General features: G+C 41.1%; 1 protein-coding gene across 1 annotated transcript in view; it reads right to left on the bottom strand.

Annotated features, from left to right (window-relative positions):
- Positions 1 to 20,738, bottom strand: part of pip4k2ca (phosphatidylinositol-5-phosphate 4-kinase, type II, gamma a) — a 49,646-nt gene extending 28,908 nt beyond the window's left edge. Inside the window, exons 1-2 of the mRNA XM_060937581.1 lie at positions 20,467 to 20,738; positions 19,642 to 19,739 (exon numbers count right to left, since the gene is read on the bottom strand). Of these exons, the coding sequence (XP_060793564.1) occupies positions 19,642 to 19,739; positions 20,467 to 20,625 (257 nt within the window). The 5' untranslated portion in view covers positions 20,626 to 20,738. The remainder of the gene's footprint in view (positions 1 to 19,641; positions 19,740 to 20,466) is intronic.
- Between the last annotated feature and the right edge of the window lie 278 nt (positions 20,739 to 21,016).

Raw genomic sequence — 21,016 nt, 5'->3', positions numbered from 1 at the left:
GCCATTTCTTAATAACATTACAATCTGAGGAAACAGCTACCTGAAAACACTTTGCTACGTTCTTGTAGCCTTCTCCTGCTTTGTGAGCATCAATTATTTTATTATTCAGAATGCGAGGGAGTTGCTTAGAGGAGCCCATGGCTGTTGATTTTAGGGACAAGTTTGAGGAGTCAGAGAATTTATACAGCTTTGAAATCTGCATCATCTGACCTTTCCTAACGAAGAATTTGAACAAAGCCACAGCTCAATAAGCTAATTAAGGTCTGGAACCTTGGTAAAAGTTACCTGAGAACTCAAATGTATTGGGGTGCCCAAACTTTCGCATGGTGTTCCTTTTCTTTTTTCACTCTCCAATTGTACAAAACAAAAATAATACACAAATCTTGCAGAAAATGCTGAAATGTGTCATCTTTACCTTTATGCCTTTTGGTGATCAGTTCATCTTCTGCTCACTTAACTATTCACAGACATTTTCAGCGAGGGTGCCCAAACTTTTACATGCCACTGTGTGTGTGTATATATATATACATATATATATATATATACACATACATACATACATACACACACACACACACACACATACATACATACACACACACTCTCTCTCTGGGTATTTTTTACCATTCCTTGGATGTGTTGATCATTTTTGCAGGAAAATATTGTTCGAATGAGAATTCTTTTTTGTTAAAACAGAAAATCTGAGTTTGCTCAGAAAACGTGTCATAATTACATCCGCAACCCCAGTCCCTCTTCCCGAGTTCCAATCTAAACACCTTCCAGTGCTTCTGCTCATAAAAACATGGATACTCAAACAAGGGCTTGTGTGTCCATCACAATGGTCTATTCACGTTTATAAAATCTGCCATATTGTTCTGATGTCAGGTGTGTTTATGCTGGAGAACTAGGAATTCTGATTTGAATGACTGCTCTGTTGTACTTTTCTCTTTCGGAGGTCAGGTTTTTCCAAGTTCCAAATACAACTGATTGCAGCATAAAAATTTTGCCCAGACTTGCAAAGCTAAGCAACAATACCACCATTTAAATTTCAAGCAGGTTCCATATGTGGTGTGGGACATACCTTCGCACACCTTCTGGTGGGATTGTGGGCAGCTACGCCACTGGAATTACATCCTGACTCTCCTTTGATGGATTTTTTTTTTAAATTCTAAAGCAACCTTGGGTGTGAAAAAGGCGCTATACAAGTCGAAGCTATTATTATATGACGCAAAAGCAACGGTGCATAACTAGTCACAACTTTGATTGTCCAATTAAATGCTTTCTAGAACAAAATACCCCGCCCTCAGAGGCAGGTCTTGCTCTACAGTAGTAGCTCACTAGTGGCCCTTTTCCACTACCCTTTTTCAGCTCACTTCAGCCCGACATGGCTCACGTTTCGACTACCAAAAAACAGCACGACTCGGCTTGCTTCAGCCCTGCTTAGCCCCTAAAACTCGCACCGTTTTGGAGTGGGGCTGAAGCGAGCCAAAGCGAGCTGAGTGAGGCTGGGGGCGTGAGCAGACACTCCCCTGTGCACTGATTGGTGAGGAGGAGTGTCCTCACATGCCCACACACGCCCCGCGAGCACGCTGGGATCTGTAAACACCGCAAACCCAGAAGAAGAAGAATTACGAATTACGAGAATTTCTGAAGCCTTATGCGCCTCGCCTCATCTATACGCTCTTGCCAGTATCTGTTGGCGTTGTCGGTGACAACAAGCCACAGCACCAAGACCAGCAACACTAACGACTCCATGTCCTCCATGTTTATTGTTTACTCTCCAGGTCGTGAGACTACCGCTTAAAAGATCACTGATGTCACTGTTTGCGCTGCTTAACGACATCACGTGACGTCCACCCACTTTCGCTAACTCCACCCAATGTGTCCACCCATTTCCAGCCAGCACGGTTCTGCGCGGTTGTAGTCGAAATGCAACTCCAACAGCCCCGCTCAGCTCGACTCAGCACGGCACGGCTCAGCCGCGTTTGTAGTGGAAAAGCGGCATAGCAGTTAACATGGTTTTGTCTGTGTGTTTCCCTGCACACTATTCACTTTTCTAACCATTGCTTGGTCGAGTGGAAAAGACAAGTTGTACATTTTGAGTTGATACAAACTGTACAAGTTCCAGATGCTTTTCAGGGGTGTTTTACCAACTGGGGGCTCTTGAACGCAGGAATACATGCCGCTTTATCAGATTGTACGAGAATGCGATTCCGTCTTTACACACTATCTCCATCGATAAAAGTAAACAAAGCACTTCACTCAGGGTTTCTGCAGACTTGGACAAGTTCAATTTAAGACTTTTTAAGACCTTTTTAAGACCATAACAGGTTAAATTTAAGACTTATGCCGCGCAAAAAAAAATAAAGAAAATTGGGAGAGCCTGAATTACTTTCAAAATAAAATTTATCATCATTCACCAATGAACTCATTACATCCCTAGGGTGCGCTCTTGCATTAATGAGGAACTAATGCCGCTTTTCCACTACCAACGCGGCTGAGTCGGGCTGAGTTGGGCTGAGCCGTGCCGTGCTGAGTCGAGCTGAGCGGGGCTGTTGGAGTTGCATTTCGACTACAACCGCGCTGAACCGTGCTGGCTGGAAGTGGGTGGACACATTGGGTGGAGTTAGCGAAAGTGGGTGGACGTCACGTGATGTCGTTAGGCGGCGCAAACAATGACATCAGTGATCTTTTAAGCGGTAGTCTCACGACCCGGATAGTAAACAATAAACATGGAGGACATGGAGTCGTTAGTGTTGCTGGTCTTGGTGCTGTGGCTTGTTGTCACCGACAACGCCAACAGATACTGGCAAGAGCGTATAGATGAGGCGAGGCACATAAGGCTTCAGAAATTCTCGTAATTCTTCTTCTTCCGGGTTTACAGATCCCAGTGTGCTCGCGGGGCATGTGAGGACACTCCTCCTCACCAATCAGTGCACAGGGGAGTGTCTCCTCACACCCCTAGCCCCACTCGGCTCGGTTTGGCTCGCTTCAGCCCTACTCCAAAACCGTGCAAGTTTTGGGTGCTAAGCAGGGCTGAAGCGAGCTGAGTCGTGCTGCTCTGAGGTAGTCGAAACGCGAGCCGTGTCGGGCTGAAGTGAGCTGAAAAAGGGTAGTGGAAAAGGGCCATATGTTGCAGTGGAGCCAAAGACATCCCGCAAATCACTTGAGGATGAGGCATTCGATTCCGTACGGTTTGCGTGTTGTAACGTTACAGTTTGCACGGAGTTAGCTGATACACCGTCTCGAGATGTGCTTGGACCTGACAACGGTGAACAAAATTGAGTGATGGCATGCGAATGTTGCAGACTTTTATGGGCAGCCTGGTGCTTCTCCGCTTTCGCGTGCAATTCCAGTGCCTTTACACGCAGGGTGCTGAGTTTGAGTGTTCTTTTGCACAATGTGCAGTACGCCTCAAACGGATTGTTTGGTACACGTTTTAACCAGTCTACGAAGTCATCGCGTTCAAGCCAGCAGTCGTTAAACTTGCATTTGCCCATTTTTCTACAAACCGTGACAATCTCCCTCGCTTCTTTTAGGCTCTACTGTCCAAATGCGCACGTGCCATGCCCTGTGCATCACCATGCCAACCGGGCTAGACACTGGATTCCACTGTGTCTCATTTGTAGTTTGCAGCATAGCCTACTGATAGTAAGTAGGCAGAGTCTATATGACCAATTATGAATATCACCAACGCATTTAACAAAAAAAAGCGAATGGGGTAAATGGACATAAGGATTTAAGACTTCACAAAATTACATTTAAGACCTACAATGCAAAATATGCTTGTATTTTAGACTTTTTAAGGCCTTAAATTAGGATTATCAAATTTCAGACTTTTTAAGACTCCGCGGAAACCCTGTTCACTGTTCAACATCTTTAGCGCTCTCATTGAGCTAATATCAGATTTGGGTTGTTGCATTTCTTGAACGTTATCCGACGCACTTCCTGTTTCAGAAGGAAATACAGTGCTGTGCAAAAGTCTTAAGCACCCTTTTTCAGTATGAACTTTGTTAGAGAGCATCATTTTATTGAGTCGGTACAAAACCATTTTAGATTTACAAACATTAGCTCATACTACAACCCCAAATTAGAAAAAGTTGGGACGGTATGGAAAATGCAAATTAAAAAAAAAAAAAAAAAGGCAGTGATTTCTAAATTGACTTTGACATGTATTTTACTGCAGACAGAATGAACCCAAGATATTTCATGCTTTTTCTGATCAATTTAATTTCATTTGTTAACATACATCCATTCCCGCATTTCAGGCCTGCGATACATTACAAAAAAGGTGGAATGGGGGAAATTTCGAGCTAGTAATGAGGTAAACAATTAAATCAACGATGTGATTTGAAACAAGTGATGTCAACAGGTGACTGTAATCATGATTTGGTACAAAATCAGTATCCAGGAAAGGCCTAGTCTTTGAGGAGCAAAACTGGGCTGAGGATCTCCAGTTGGTCAAGTGCATGAGAAAAATTACTGAAATGTTTGAAAACAATGTTCCTCAAAGAAAGATACAAAAGGATTTGGCTATTTGACCCTCTACAGTGTATATCATAAAAAGATCCAAGGAATCTGGAGGAAATGCACTGTATAAAGGGAAAGGGCACAAGCCTAAGCTGAACACCCGTGATCTCTGAACCCTCAAACAGCACTGCATCAAGAACCGTCATTCATCTATAGCCGATATAACCACATGGGCTCGGGGTTACTCTGGCAAACCTTTATCAAGCACTACAGTACAGAGCTACATCCAAAAATACCAGTTAAAACTTTACTGTGCAGAAAGAAAGCCTTATGTTAACCGTGTCCAGAATAGGGATGGCGAAAACTAAAAAAAATCTTGACCGATCACCGAGCCTCATTAGCCGGTTAAAGTCGGTTAACCTATGAGTTTAACAGGGATGCAAACAGCGCGCCTTTTGGCGGATGCCGCCTTTTTCACGGCTGAATCGTGCAGATCCGATTTTTTTTTTGGGGGGGGGGGCGTTGGAGTGTCTGAATAATTTCAACGGCATTTGCTTATTTAGTAATTTTAATACAGAATTTACTCTGATGAAATTATTCAGACACTCCAACGCCCCCCCCTAAAAAAAAAAAAAAAAAAAAAAATCGGATCTGCACGATTCAGCCGTGAAAAAGTCGGCATCTGTGCCTTTAGTTTGCGTGGAGAGATATGATCTGCAATAACATGCATTGTTGGTTACAGACCGAAACATACTTTCAGAATGCACTGGCCAAGGCAGGACTAAACTCCATGTGCCTTCTAATAATACACATTCACACACATCACATTATCTCTAGCCGCTTTATCCTTCTACAGGGTCGCAGGCAAGCTGGAGCCTATCCCAGCTGACTACGGGCGAAAGGCGGGGTACACCCTGGACAAGTCGCCAGGTCATCACAGGGCTGACACATAGACACAGACAACCATTCACACTCACATTCACACCTACGGTCAATTTAGAGTCACCAGTTAACCTAACCTGCATGTCTTTGGACTGTGGGGGAAACCGGAGCACCCGGAGGAAACCCACGCGGACACGGGGAGAACATGCAAACTCCGCACAGAAAGGCCCTCGCCGGCCCCGGGGCTCGAACCCAGGACCTTCTTGCTGTGAGGCGACAGTGCTAACCACTACACCACCGTGCCGCCCCCTTCTAATAATAATTAAAAAAAAAAAAAAAATAGTAATTTGTAAGCTAAAAAGCCTGTGTCTACACTTTTCTCTCGCCGAGTGGCAGCTGTTTTCAACTGGGGCGGGACATGACTGAATGGGCGTTTCTGATTTGTCAGCTGTCTTCAACTGGGGTGGGAGGGCGGGACATGACTGAATGGGTGTTTCTGATTTGTCAGCTGTCGTCCTTACACCGCATGGCATGCCCCAAGCGTTTACAACACAGAATTCCAGGTTCTCCGCTCCAAAATCGGCAGCTTCAAAACGATTGATTTTTTTTTTTTTAACCGACAACCAAAAAAAAAAAAAAAATTAACCGGTTGACGTTGATTCGGTCAACCACCGGTCAAATGGTCATCGGTTAACATCCCTAGTCCAGAAGTGCTGTCGACTTCTCCAGGTTCGGCAGCATCTGGGATGGATCATCATACAGTGGAAACACGTATTGTGGTCAGATGAATCAGTATTCCAGGTCTTTTTTTTTTTTTGGAAGAAAGACACGCTGTGTACTCCAGACCAAAGACTAAAAGAACCATCCAAACTGTTACCAGGAACAAGTCCAAAAGCCAGGGTGTGTCATGGTATGACGTTGTGTCAGCACCCTTAGCAAAGGTAACTTGCACTTCTGTGATGGCAGCATTCATGCAGAAAAATGCACTGGGATTTTGGAGCAACATTTACTGCCTTCATGACGACATCTTTTAACAAGACAATACAGAACCACATTCTGCACACATTACAAAAGGCATGGCTGTGGAAGAAGAGGGTGCCTGTCCCCTCTGTCCCCAATAGAGAACATGTGGAGAATTTTGGAAAAAAAAAAAAAAAAAAAAACATAGGACAACCACGACCTCGTACTGTTACACACCTCAAGACCTGTTTGCAGGAAGAATGGGACAAAACGCCTGAAACACTTCATGACTTGGTGTCCTCAGTCCCTAAACATCATTTAAGTGTTGTGAGAAGGAATGGCAACATGAAAAGTGGTACATGCTTAACTGTCAACTTTTTTTGAAATGTGTTCATTTTAAAAAAATAAGAAGAAATTTCATGAGGTAAAAATCAAATTATGTGCTGTTGTATTATTTGAGGGCAACGCAGGTCAAAGACGCTCTTTATAGGGTGTACCCATAAGCTCTTTTCCAAGTGGCAATCCTTTATTTCGTATTTTAATGAGATGTGGGTCCTACCAGATTAGATGCTCGTTTGTTAAATATTCATGCTTGTTTGTGATTTCTGCCTCAGCCAGAGCGGGACGTGTGAATGTTGGGATTAATTTGTTGATTTTGTTTTATTAATTTTATTTTTGTGGCTGTTGTTGTTAATGTTTCCTTTATCTAGTTGTCTGTCTGTTCTTTAAAAAAAAAAAGATGAGAAAAGTATTTGGTAAGTCTGTACTGCAGTTTCATCGTCATTCTTATTTCTGCCAATAAAAATATTTTGAAAAAAAAGACGCTCTTTATGTTTTTTTTTTTTATAATTGTAGAAACATTTAACTTCATTCATACTGAAGGCATCTTTGCTCTACAGCATTTCCTTGTATGTGCCTAAGACTTTTACACGGTACAACATATGGAATTAAATCGGTGAAGAAGTTACTTCATGGGCACTTTGTCTAATGTCAACCAACAAAATGAATAAGGTATTAATTTTTTTTTTTTACATTTTCCAATAACTGCACTGGTGTTGATCCGATTGTCCTGCTACAGATGTAGCGTGTGCATGGCCGTAGCCAGCTATGAGGCCACCGAGGTCCGGATCTCAATCATTTTTAAGAGCTGAAAATACATTTGTACGCTAAATATTCAACTAGATAAAAAATAAATAAATAAAAACATTAAAACGTCTCTGTAAAAATTGCATTGTTAATTATGTTAAACGTTGATTCTGTCTTCTGTGTCTGTTTTGAGACCAAGAACACAAAAACGAATGAGTGTGTGACTCGGGGGAGGAACGCAGTGCAGTAGACACAGTTTTTCATGGTAACCATCAGTGCACTTTCATGAAGCTGTTAAATTTACATTTTCGAAGCAGCGCAGTTGTAGCCTACCTCGTTTGTGATTTTAAAAATAAATTATTCGATAAGCCAAAGCAATAGAGTGGAAAGTTTCACACACACAGTTGATAAGGCAAACTGTTCAACAAGTTTAAAAGTTACCCCTACTCTTTACTCAAACATGGTGGTGTATACTGATTTTTTTTCCCCAGAATTTTTCTTTTTTTTGTGTGCAAGTGTAATGGATGCCAGATTGTTAATGTATCTTAGTTCCATAGGCTACATGGTTAGTAAGGTATTAGGCAGAGACCCGTCCACCCGTAAATTTGACGGGCGATTGCCGATTTCAACGGGCAAGTATACACACAGACGGATACTGAAACGGACGATAATGCCGAAAATTTTCGCACATGAATACTCCCACATGTCATCGGATAAATCCAGTTATGTTCCGCCCACACACGGACTGGCCATCGGGAGTAGCGGGAGTTTTCCCGGTGGGCTGGTGGTTCAGCGTGGGCCGGCGGAGAAAAAAAAAAAAAAAAAACAGTTGCGCGCTGGCCTTTAATATGATAAGCAATGTTAACAGTTTCTTTAACAAACTGTTAACATTGCTTATTACAGTTGCGCGCTGGCCTTTAATATGATAAGCAATGTTAACAGTTTGTTAAAGAAACTGTTAACATTGCTTATCATATTAAAGGCCAGCGCGCAACTGTTTTTTTTTTCTCCGCCGGCCCACACTGAACCACCGGCCCACTGGGAAAACTCCCGCTACTCCCGATGGCCAGTCCGTGTGTGGTTCCGCCATCATTTACAAATCGTAAGAAACACAGTTTAATACGAAAAATACTGAAAACTTGAAATGAAAAATCAGAATATTTCATCGCTTCCGCCATTTTGGCCCGCACTGAATCTTGTAACATGCGGACTGCATAAATCGCGAATTCTGATTGGTCAAAAATTGCCAAACACCCTGCGTTGTAGTTTCCTCTTTCTTTTTTTTGTCATTGAAATTTTTATTTTGTTTTTACATAGCAATTACAGAAAGAAGACATAACATACAAAAACACATATCGGCGGCAGCAACACAGAACATGACATATCTCCCCAATAATCCATTCATAGGCACATTAAAGCACATACTACATACTCACAATAAGTATACAACACACCTCAAGTTCTTTAAGAGTTCACTCCAACACTATAATCAAAATGCACCCATACATGGCTAGCTTTACTTGGTTCCTTCTGTACCCTTGAAATCATGGCTTCAAAAGCAGCTGTCTCTGACATAAGTTGAAGCCATTCTTTTATTTCTGGTCTATAAGGACTCTTCCATTTTCGTAGAATAATCCTAGCCGCTACCAGAAAGCCTGTCATCACAAGTCTGCCTTCAGCTTTTGGTAGACCCACTGGCATCAAGGATTTATCTCCTAGCAGGCAGAATTGTGCGGACTCTGGCAAAGGTTGACCAAGCCAGTCCTCAAATTTTTTCAATATTGCCTTCCAGAAGGGCATTATTAGGGGGCAATCCCACAGTGCATGTAGAAGTGTACCCACCTCTTTCTTGCACTTCCAACACTTACTGTCCTTTATTAAACCCATTCGAAATAGCTTACTTGGTGTAAAATAATACCTATGCACAATTTTATAATGAATAAATTTGTTTCTAGCATCCCTTGTAGCTCTTCCAACATTTAAAATAATGTTTTTCCACACCTCCTCATTAATGTCTGTATCAAGATCTTTCTGCCACATAATCCTTAAGTTTTCACACATTCCCATTTGAATTGTTGACATTTTACTATAGAAAACAGATGCAGAGTGCACATGTAAAATAGGTGGAGCATTAAAAAACTGTTGCACTACATTATCCTCTTTCTTTTCTCTTTCCAAACCAAAAACAGATCCAACAGAACTTCTCAATTGTAGGTACCTCCAAAAATCCCCTTTATCATTTAAGTTGAATTGTTGTTTGAGATCCTCAAAAGACAGAAATGTCTGATCTCTATATAGATCCTGAACAATACGTACACCCTTCCCCAACCAAGTTGGCCATAAGAATACCTTTTTACCTATGCAGATAGATGGATTATTCCATATAGAAGAGTAGCTTTGTTTATATTGTGAAATCCCCAAAATTTTATGCACTCTTGCCCACGCCCATCGTGAATGATCTAAAATTAAATTACCCCCTCCTGCCTGAGTTTTCTGTGACAAATATTCTATTACACTAGATGGGCCCACAAGCCCCTCTTCAATCTTAGCCCACCCTGGCTTGGAGTCACCCATACCCCAATATCTTGCCAGCTTATTCATTTCAAAAGCAATATTATATAATTCCATGTTTGGAAGGGCCATCCCACCAACATCACGTGAGGCAAATAGTTTTTGAAGCTTGATTCTGGGCCTTTTCCCATTCCATAGAAATTCTGTAATTAACTTATTATACTGTTTGAAAGTGGCATTTGGAATATGTACTGGTATCATCATGGAAATGTAGTTAAATTGTGAGGAGACTATCATTTTAATTACATTAATCTTCCCCCATAACGTGAGGTTAATTACCCTCCACTTTTCCAAATTCAACTTTATCATCTTAAGTAAAGGGGACATATTCATGTCAATTATATTAGCCAGATCAGGGCACAGTTTAATACCTAAATATTTCATTCCAGTTTGGATCCACTTAAACTGGAACGTTGTCATTATGCTCTGACTGCATCCTTTAGATATTGGCATGCACTCAGATTTTTCCCAATTTATTGTATAGCCTGATAATGCTGAGAAAGACTCTATTGTAGATAAAACATTAGGAATCGACTGTAAAGGGTCCTCTAAAAGTAACAAAATATCGTCTGCATAAAGAAATATTTTATGTTCTTCTCCGCCATGCAAGATCCCTTTGATAACACTCTCACCCCTAATTGCTGTTGCCAATGGTTCCAAAAATAGTGTAAAGAGCAACGGACTGAGGGGATCTCCTTGTTTTGTACCCCTTGATAAATGGAAAAAGGATGATATTATTCCATTTGTTATTACTGCAGCTCTTGGATCAGAATAAATAATATTTATCCATTTGATAAAATCTTCCCCACATCCAAATTTTCTTAGGGTGTAGTGTAGAAAGCCCCACTCTACCCTATCAAACGCCTTCTGGGCATCTAATGATATGGCCGCTATTGCATTGTTGTTTTTATGATTAAGCTGCATCAGATGCAATACACGTCTTACATTATCAGAGGATGATCTCCCTTTAATAAAACCTACCTGGTCAGAATGTATTAACTGTGGCAAGAGGTTTTCTAATCTGGTTGCCAGGACCTTTGTTAAGATTTTACAGTCCACATTAATGAGACTAACCGGTCTATAGCTAGCTGGATCAACAGGATCTTTATCTTTTTTGGCAATTAAGGATATTAAAGCTTCGTTGAATGTATTTGGTAATTTGCCAACTGAAAAAGACTCCTCATAAACCTCTGTCAAAATAGGTGCAAGAAGGTCACTAAATCTCTTATAGTACTCTGCGGGAAAACCATCCAAACCAGGTGACTTTCCAGCACTCATTGATTTAATTGCCTTTTTAACTTCCTCCACTGAAATAGGGCTATCTAGTAACTCCTTGTCATTGTTTAATATTTTTGGGAGGCTGATCTTAGAGAAAAAGGCATCATATTCCTTCGATTCAGGATTAATCTCTGATGTATATAACTGGTTATAGAAACTCGCAAAAATGTTATTAATATCCATTGCTTTAGTCATTAATTCCCCTTTCTTGTTTTTAATTGCTGGTATAGCATAGCTTGCTTCTTTCTGACGCAACTGTCTAGCCAGCAACTTGCCGGCTTTTTCCCCACTCTCATAATATGTTGTTTTAAGTTTGAATAGAGCATATTCTGCCTTTCTATTGTATATATCATTTATTTGAAATTTGAGGTCACAGATTTCCTTCAGCAATACATCATCATGTTTCCCCGCCAGTTTCTTCTCTAAATCTTTAAGTTGATTTTCTAAATCCTTAAGTTTGTTTCTTTGTTCTCTTTTCTTCGCACTGCACTGAGCTATGATCCTCCCTCTAATATATGCTTTAGAACTCTCCCACACCGTTCCTATTCTATCTACTGAGCCTATATTTTCCGAGAAAAAAGTGCTAAGATCCTCTTCAAGCTGGCTACAGAACACAGGATCCTGAAACATAGAAACATTCAATCTCCACCTACTCCCTCTCTTACCCTCTGATCCAATCAATACTCCTAAATGTACTGCTGCATGATCAGTCAAGGCTATCGGCCCTATGGAGCAGTCTGTGACATTATTAACCAATTCTTTGCTAATTAAAAAATAATCTATCCTGGATTGTGATTTATGTTTATGGGAGTAAAATGTATATTCTTTATCCTTCGGATTAACAAGCCTCCATATATCTGTCAGACCCATATCCTCCATCATAAGACCAATAGCCATTCTATCTTTTGGAATAATATTAGAAAAGGTGGTTTTATCCAGAGCTCCATCCAAAACTTGGTTGAAATCCCCACCTATTATTATAGGACCCCCACTATCATTACCCACTAAATCATTAATTTTATGAAAGAAAGATGGATTTTCTTCATTTGGTGCATAAATATTACATATAGTAACTTGTGCTCCATTGATTTTAGCTTGTATGTATATGACCCTCCCCTCATCATCCTTTTGCTGCTTAATAATAACACAATTAAGATTTTTATGTACCAAAATGGCAACTCCATGTTTTTTACTACTATATGAGCTATGGAATATTTGGCCCACCCAATCTCTTTTCAGTTTTGCAGCCTCTGATTCAACCATATGTGTCTCCTGAATAAGGGCTATTTGGACTTGTTGTGATTTAAGATATGATAAACATTTTTTTCTTTTAATGGGGTTGTGTAAACCATTCACGTTCCAGGATACTATCCTAACACAGTTATTCATTAGTGTTCTTTTTAACAATTAAGCTTAATACCATTGACTTGAGATGTATGAAAGCTGTGTGCCATAGAAAGTAAAATATATAAACAATAAGGGGAGTGCTGCCAAGCTGCCGATCAAAACAAAACACACATTCTGTCAAAAACCTTTCAAAACAAAAAACATAAAATGTAAACCCAATACCACCCCTGTGATACCCCCCACAAAACAGGCCCATGAGGTACGCTAAGATGATCAACAATAATCCCCTCCCCTCCCATTACCCTCCAAACCCATAATAATATCGTTGAAATGTTAAATATTCCCTTGTTGCTGACCTAGTCAGTAGAACTTTTATTCTGATATCACATTTTCGGACAATACTATCCTGATATTCAGCAAGCCATGTTGTAGTAGGCACTTCAAATCAATTGTCCACTCATATACTCACGTCTAAAAGTCTTAAGGAACAAAATGGCAAACGGCCACAGCGCAAAACGTAACGAATCCTTTCTTCTTTTCGGAATTTAGTTATTCATCTGTTGACTCACGACCATTGGACACCTCCTCCTCCACATCTTGCTGTCCCGTCTGACTGTCCAGAAAGTCCATCGCCTTTCTGTCGTCCGTGAACTTCACTTTTTTTCCTCGCCAGGTGAAGCGCATCTCTGCGGGGAAGCCCAGTGTAAACCGCACGTCCAGTCTGTGTAGCCGACTTTTAACATCCTTAAACTTTCTCCTCTTTGCTGCCGTTTCTTTTGTCATGTCAGGGAAAAATGACAACTTGCAGCCTTTCCATATTACATCTTCCTTGTCTTTATATTTCTTCTTCGCAGCCATCAACACTCTCTCCCTCTCCAAGTAGCTCAGAAAGCGAATGATGATAGGTCTTGGTGAGAGATTGTCGGTGTTCTCTGACATAGTAGTCGGGACTCGGTGCACTCGCTGCAGCTGACCTCTGTCCAGTTCAATCCCAAGGGCCTCGGAGATGATAGTTCTCACGCAGTCTGACGGCTTGTTACCTTCCAGTTTTTCCTTCAGCCCGATGAGCCTTAAATTTTGGCGCCTGTCACGATTTGCTGCATCTTCCACTGCATAGCGTAACTCCTCGCAGGTTTTAGAACTCGTACTTGCCTCTTGGCGTAACTGAACGTTTTCGTCCTCAAGTTGGGAAATGCGGCTCTCCGCTTCCTCAAGTCGCTGCATAACACTGTCCATGTCCGTCCGAAGCACAACATTGTTTTCTTTTATGTCGGATATTTCAGTCTGGAGTGTCGTCAAAAGTTTCCCAACTCTTCCCATTTCCTTCATAGCTTTCTCCAGTGACTGCTGCATGGATGCTAGCACACTTTCTCCGTCCCCCTTGCTAGCTCCAGCCATTGATGTTAGCTTACTAGCCGCTGGTATGGCCGGGTTTTGTTTAGCCGCTGTTCTCGTCGACATTGTACATTAAATCCCGTCTTATAACAACTTTTGACTGATCAGCAGTACATTATAAGTCACTACTCAACGATGAAACGCATAATATATCGAATTTCAGGGTAAAATCGGTGGGTCTATGGGAGAGCTCCTTCTATGCGACCATCCTGCTCAATGATCCCACGAGACTCTAGTTTCCTCTTTCTTGGCGGGAGAACCGCATTTTTTTTTGCTGACTCACTCTTCTGGATCAAGATGAATCCCAACAAACGCCCCAAATTGAATATTACAAAAATTGATTCGTTTTTCCACAAAAAGACAGAAAAGGTATGTGTGATACATTGATTAACAAGGGGGGTTCATTGGGGTATGGTAAAATAGAATACTGTTGTTTTTTTTTTATTAAATACTGTAACTAGATCAAAAGATTATATACAATTCATTGTTGTTTATTTTCTTTTCACTTTTGTTACCAAATCAAACACCATACATACATCTGATACATTCAGGAGTGAAACTGAAAAAAATACAAAGTAAAAATATGCAATATTTCTGATCAAAAATTACACGCCATTTCACCCTGAAAATGTCCTAGAATGCAGGAAATGAAGTCTAAATTTCAAAAATTTTCTGGGGGGGCATGCCCCCAGACCCCCCTAGAGGGACTTCGCGCCTGCGGTGCTCGTCTTCGCACCTGCGGCGCTCATCAGGATTATATAAAATATTATTTTTGACTGGTAATTTTCTTTTTCTGCCTAATACCCTAATGGTTAGGGTATCTTTTGTCCTCATTGCTTGGGCCAGATCAAACCATTAAACAAGCTTTATTCTTACTCTTGCCACATACATGATTTTTTTTTTCAAAACTGATGATATTCAGTTCAAACACTATTAAAAGTAATTTCAGGAACAGATCTCTTGTGTGACGTGTAATTCACCCCTCTCGTTTAAATATGTCACAGAGATGCCTACCCCAAATTTTGAATTTCAGTATTCTTGAAAACATTTTTCAGTATTTTGGAATGACTTTCAGTAACATTAATTTATGCGCATTTCCATTATAAAGAGGTGTATATACCAATATTTTAACATTTAAATTATTAAAAAGAACTTTTGTGTGAATTGAATAAACAAAACGTGAGCAGCCATCTCAATTGAATTTCCACTCAACAAATTTCTAGAGTATACAATTTTTCACCTTTTTATAAATACAGTAGTGTTCCCTGTTTGCAGACATTACGGTTGACTACCAATCATTGGTATTGAATGTAACTCCTCAAAAGTATTATATTATATTGCCTGGCAAAATGTTCTACCTGTTAACGGATTCTAATAAAAAAATTTTTAAAAAAGTTTCTTATTTCATGCCAAAGAGAGTCCGACATTGTTATCTTAATGTCCCAATATATAAATACTTCAGCATAATGCTTCAGAAGAGACATTGAATAAAATGACATTTATAATTGTATTTAAAACAGTGGAATGATCAATTTTTTGCCACAATCCCAACAGCACTAATCATAAATTCTGGTTTTGATCATACTACATGTACATTTGCACTTGCAACACTGAAAAGACTTTGAATTAAAGAAGTACAGCCAGTGTTTGATATTTCAGTGAATAAAAATCAGACATGTAAAAAGAAACTGAATAAGTTTAGCTCACATTTCATGGCACTAATTGGCAAGTTCAACTCCAAGCACAGGTCAACCATCACTGCTTCAGCATGTGTCACGTTCCGTGTCTTTTCATCCACAGATTTCGTAAAAAACTGCTGGATACCCCCAGATTTACTTTCCGCCTGACTCGCCATTTCAGCATACTCCATATGCTTTTTGGAGTTGACATGCCGCCTGCAGTCATCGCGACCACCATGAGTGATGTTAATGTCAGTTCTACACAGTTTGCAGTGCGCGTATCCATTGCCCTTTTGACTGGGTGTAATGCACGGCCATTGTGCATTACCGTATATTGTGGGAGGAACACCTGAGATCTGTGTTTCACTTGTCCCGATACTGAGCGTTTCATTTCCACTATTGAGAAGCAGCAGCATGTGCGGTATCTGCGCGTGTCGCGCACAGCATGTGCGCAGGCATGCAAACTGGTCAGGGGTGAAAAAGGTGAGAAGGATGCACGGGGACACGGCACGCGCGCAAAAGTACATTTCGTAGTCTACGTTACAAAAAAAATTGCAACCAGTGACATCTTGAATTTAATACAGTACAAAATAACTTTCCATAAACATGTCTTAATAAGTTACTGTTGAGTGGCCGGTAAATTGTACCATTTATTTGTCAGTGGCCGGTAAAGTTTGATATTTTGTGAAGTTAATTTTCACCCCTGTGTACAACACAGTGGGCTATTTACAAAAAGGTATATATTACTGCCTGTGCTATCTAACAGACCTACCCCAGAGGACACACCTGGCCAATCCCTGTCTGTCAATTTTCTTAAAGACATCACCTATGTGAAATCAGGGGCGGATCGAGAAAAATATTTATGGGGTGGCAAGAGGGGGGCAGGAATTTGAGGGGTGGCAACGTATTACAGACATGTATATATACTGAATTTAATCACAGTTTGACGACAAATAGTATGTACACACTACAAAAGGGCACAGACTGCCATTTACAAACTCATACAGAAACTTAATCTCATGCCTTTATTGTTCACGAAGAACACACATTCTCAGATGAGGTCTATACCGTTTCTGGACAGTTTTATACTGTATATGCAAAAGAACAGACACTAAAAAACAACAATAACAACACTGCTTCAAGTTCAGCATGATTTAAGCCATTTACACCAGTGTCACATTTTATAGTTTTTTTCCTCACGCTTTGTAAAGGCTCACCAGTGAGCATAACATGAACTTGTCATGCCTACAACAGCTGAATGCGGCGATTTCCATGTTGCTCAGCAAAACGCTTCACAAATTTATCAAGATCTAATGCTTTTGTGCGCTTTGATTCAATGCTGAGTACAGCCAAACTTGATAGTCTCTTTTCTGTCATAGTCAACCGCAAATAAGTCTTTATGAGCCTGAGAGATGAAAAACTTCGTTCACAGGATGCACTGCTCACAGGCAAGACAACCGCTATTTTACACAACCTGAACAACTCAAAAAAAACCAACATCATCATCTTGGTATGGGTCCAAAAACAGTGAACTTCATGAGAGTGGTAGGACTCTCCTGTTCCCCCTTTTTTCTGTCTAGTACTCTCCTCGTCTGATGTAACTCATGTTTAAGATCCTCAATATTTGAATCATAAGCTTCAGCCAATAGCAATGTTTTCCTTGACAGACGGTGAATCAATATTAACTTTTGTGGCCGACTTTACATAAAACTAATGTCAGACCTAGCTAACATTAGGCCAAAAAAAAAAAGTGTGTTTCAGGTAACATGAAATACTAAAATAAGGTCGGTAGGTAGGAAATTTTTTCTTAATTTGTTTTATTTTGTTCGAAAAAATTAACACAAGTAAACATCTTACAAAATAGTATTTTGGCACAGAATCCTTTATACCACACATCATAATAAAATAAGTGTTTTAAATCTTTAAACGAATAAAAAAAATATCGCAAGAGTTCGAGTTATGATCTGCGGAAGCGTATTGCTGCCACACTCAAAAAAAAAAAAAAAATGGCTTAGACTCAAGTAATTACGTGAAAAGATATTGTTAACAGAGTTATCACGTTTTTACAATATATTTATCATGTAATAACATAACACGTAATTTCATGATATTTTCATGTGATAATGTGAAAACACCTTATCAAGAAATAACGTGAAAATATGGTTTAACGTCCTAGGCTAGGCTACTTCCATTAAAAGCAGACGGCCTCGCCTAGCCTACTGTAGAACTTGGGTCGAGCAAAAACACGGAGCAAAAACATGTCTGAATCCTGAATGACTCCTATTTGTATAAATAGGGGACTACATAGGCGGCAAAATGTAGTGTTTTTCCCTGCCATGGAAGTGCACTTGTATACTGAAGAGGAAGCAATTTGCATTACAGCCAGGAAGGCTGATAGAAATGGCAAAACATTTTACTTTTTATCGTTTCTTTCACAACTTGAATGCGTTGAAACAAAAAAATTATGACAAACTAACGCTGCTTACACTAAAATATCGAGGGAAATTTGTAATAAAAACTTTACGGTCGGCAATTTCGACGCGGAAATTCTCGATCGGTCGGGTTACCGGAAACACACTTTTTTTTTGCCTTACATGTATAGTTAGCTAAATAACCTTCTCCAACCTGATTTTTATCCTCTCAAAATCAGCATCGCAACTATACTAGCACTGTTCATTCATTATAATTTCATTTTTTGATAGATAGTTAATCAGCTTTTACCCCTTTCCTCCTGTGTCTCCTTTCCTCGCGACTCCTGGCTCCCTCGCTTCGCGCCTCTCAATTTTCCAAAACAACCAATCTCTGGCGTTATCTCGTGCTGCATTCGCCACAGTCGGACATTGGAAATTCGCGCATGTAAATGTCAAATTGGCCGTAATTTTTCTTTGAATTCGTCGCTGCCAACTGAGGTAGCAGCAGGGGTGGCAAGGCTTTCTTTTAGAGTGGCATATGCCACCCCGGTAGATCCGCCCATGGTTATTCACCCCCGAGCGCGCTGGAAACTGTTCCATTGGTATTCAGATTCAGTCGCGAGATGAGGTTGCCAGATCTCTCTATAAAAAGGTGACTTTGCGGTCTGAATCTGTGGAATATTCGTAAGCGAGGACTGGCAACCAGCAGTGGGTTGTGCACCAGCTGATCAGAACTCCAATGGAAAAGAAGCGTGTTAGTAACTGTTTATCTTGATTGGCTGTAACCTTGTAAGTGAAATGTTTGGCAACAATAGCGTTGTAGCCTGCCTACCCCCCCCCCCAAAAAAAATCTCTTCGGATCTACACGATTCACACAAGTGACCTATTTTGGGACCAAAACGGCGAATTTCGCCGAAAGGTGAGGAGTTTGCATGTGTGTGTGCGGTATCTGCGCGTGTCGCGCACAGCATGTGCGGTATCTGCGCGTGTCGCGCACAGCATGTGCGGTATCTGCGCGTGTCGCGCACAGCATGTGCGGTATCTGCGCGTGTCGCGCACAGCATGTGCGGTATCTGCGCGTGTCGCGCACAGCATGTGCGGTATCTGCGCGTGTCGCGCACAGCATGTGCGGTATCTGCGCGTGTCGCGCACAGCATGTGCGGTATCTGCGCGTGTCGCGCACAGCATGTGCGGTATCTGCGCGTGTCGCGCACAGCATGTGCGGTATCTGCGCGTGTCGCGCACAGCATGTGCGGTATCTGCGCGTGTCGCGCACAGCATGTGCGGTTGTCATAAAAATAAATAGCTGTGAATCGTGCATGGATTGAAAAAGTCGCTTGGACATTTAAAAACAACTCACTGGAATTTTTTAAGACTTTATAATAATTCCGTACAGAATAACACTGTTTGCCGTAACATCATATTTACGTAACTTTTCCGTACAAAATACGGCCAATCCGTACTAGTTGGCATCTCTGTGTCAAAAAATTTTCGGCACGTGCATCACGGACCTCGGTGATTTTAAAATCCTGGCTACGGCCCTGAGCGTGTGGTGAAATTACTTGTTGAAAAGATGGTTCTGGACTTTGATTTTGGTGTTGGCTTTAAAGTCATCAGGGAGAAGCATAACTGGAACGGGAACCTGGTTTAGATCGTTGATCTGAGGAACAAAAAAAAAAAAAAAGAGCAAGAAACCAAGCAATGCAAAGTATTAGTATGGACATTTTATGGAAAACATTAATCATGACCACATACATATTGTGGAAAGGTACATTTCAAAGAATGATCTATAAAATCACTCACATGCACTGAAAAGGATTGGGATAAAAGCTATTTGGACAAAATGTACCATGACCTTCACACCTCACAGATACAACTTTATACATGAGCCCTGGGGATATTATTATTATTATTATTATTATTGTACATCATAGAGAACTCTTTTACAGCTGCTTTATTAACCGTTATAAGCCTATATCACAACTCTCTAACACATATCCGCCTTTATACTCGGATTCATCTTATAACCAGTAAACAAATCCCATTCTACTCTGCTGATACTGTATGTAACTGATAAATACCACATGTAAATTCTGTTTCCGCATTCTACGGGGAAATTAGTTACGGTTATTTTTCTCCCCTCCCCATCCGTATTTGAGCAAATCCCGCCTCCTGAACCAGGACTGGTCAAGAATCACGAACTCACGCTCTGATTGGACAGCGTGCATGGCGAGTTAACCAATCCCAGCCTAGGAAGCAGGACGTGCCGGAAAACAGGTAGGAGTTAAAAAAAAAAATAGCGTCGGAGAAGCTGTTTATAAATAGCCGTGCTAGCTAACTGAAAAGGGAGGCAGCTCGGGAAGTGCAAAAGCAGCGAAAGGACTTACCGAATGATTTACCCCCCACATAAAGACGCTAAGCACCGGGTCGCTGGCTCGGAAAACCTTCACCTTCTGCTGGACGAAGTTTTTCTTTTTGGTCTTAGTTTTAGCTGCTAGCATGAGCATGGGGCCCGAGGCGCTGCTGGGGTTCCCGAGAGCCGCCATCACTCTGCCTGCCTGGCCTCTGCTCAGTCCCTCCTGCTCTCAGCTCCGCCCCTCAGTTCTCAGTCCCGCCCCTCAGCTCCTCCTCCTCTCCGCTCCAGCTGTCACTCAAAGTCCTAAACAACCGAACACACAGACACAAGTCCAGAATTATATATTTTAATTTTTCGAGATGGACGAAATCTCGCTGCTTTAACAGACAAATCACTGAAACACTGCCGCCCCATTCCAGGGGAAAAACATGACTAACAGCCGAGCGGGAACACTGGCAGCAGCTCACCTGGGGGCGTCATCAACAACAACCCGGTTCTAGATGGACAGCTCCGGGAGCCAATAGGTGGCGCCGTAGCCAGACCACGTGATCTCGTTAAGCCGGAAATATGTCGACACCTAA

The sequence above is a fragment of the Neoarius graeffei genome, chromosome 13 (genome assembly GCF_027579695.1).
Source record: "Neoarius graeffei isolate fNeoGra1 chromosome 13, fNeoGra1.pri, whole genome shotgun sequence".
Classification (NCBI taxonomy): domain Eukaryota; kingdom Metazoa; phylum Chordata; class Actinopteri; order Siluriformes; family Ariidae; genus Neoarius; species Neoarius graeffei.
This window is presented reverse-complemented; position numbering and strand designations above follow the sequence as displayed.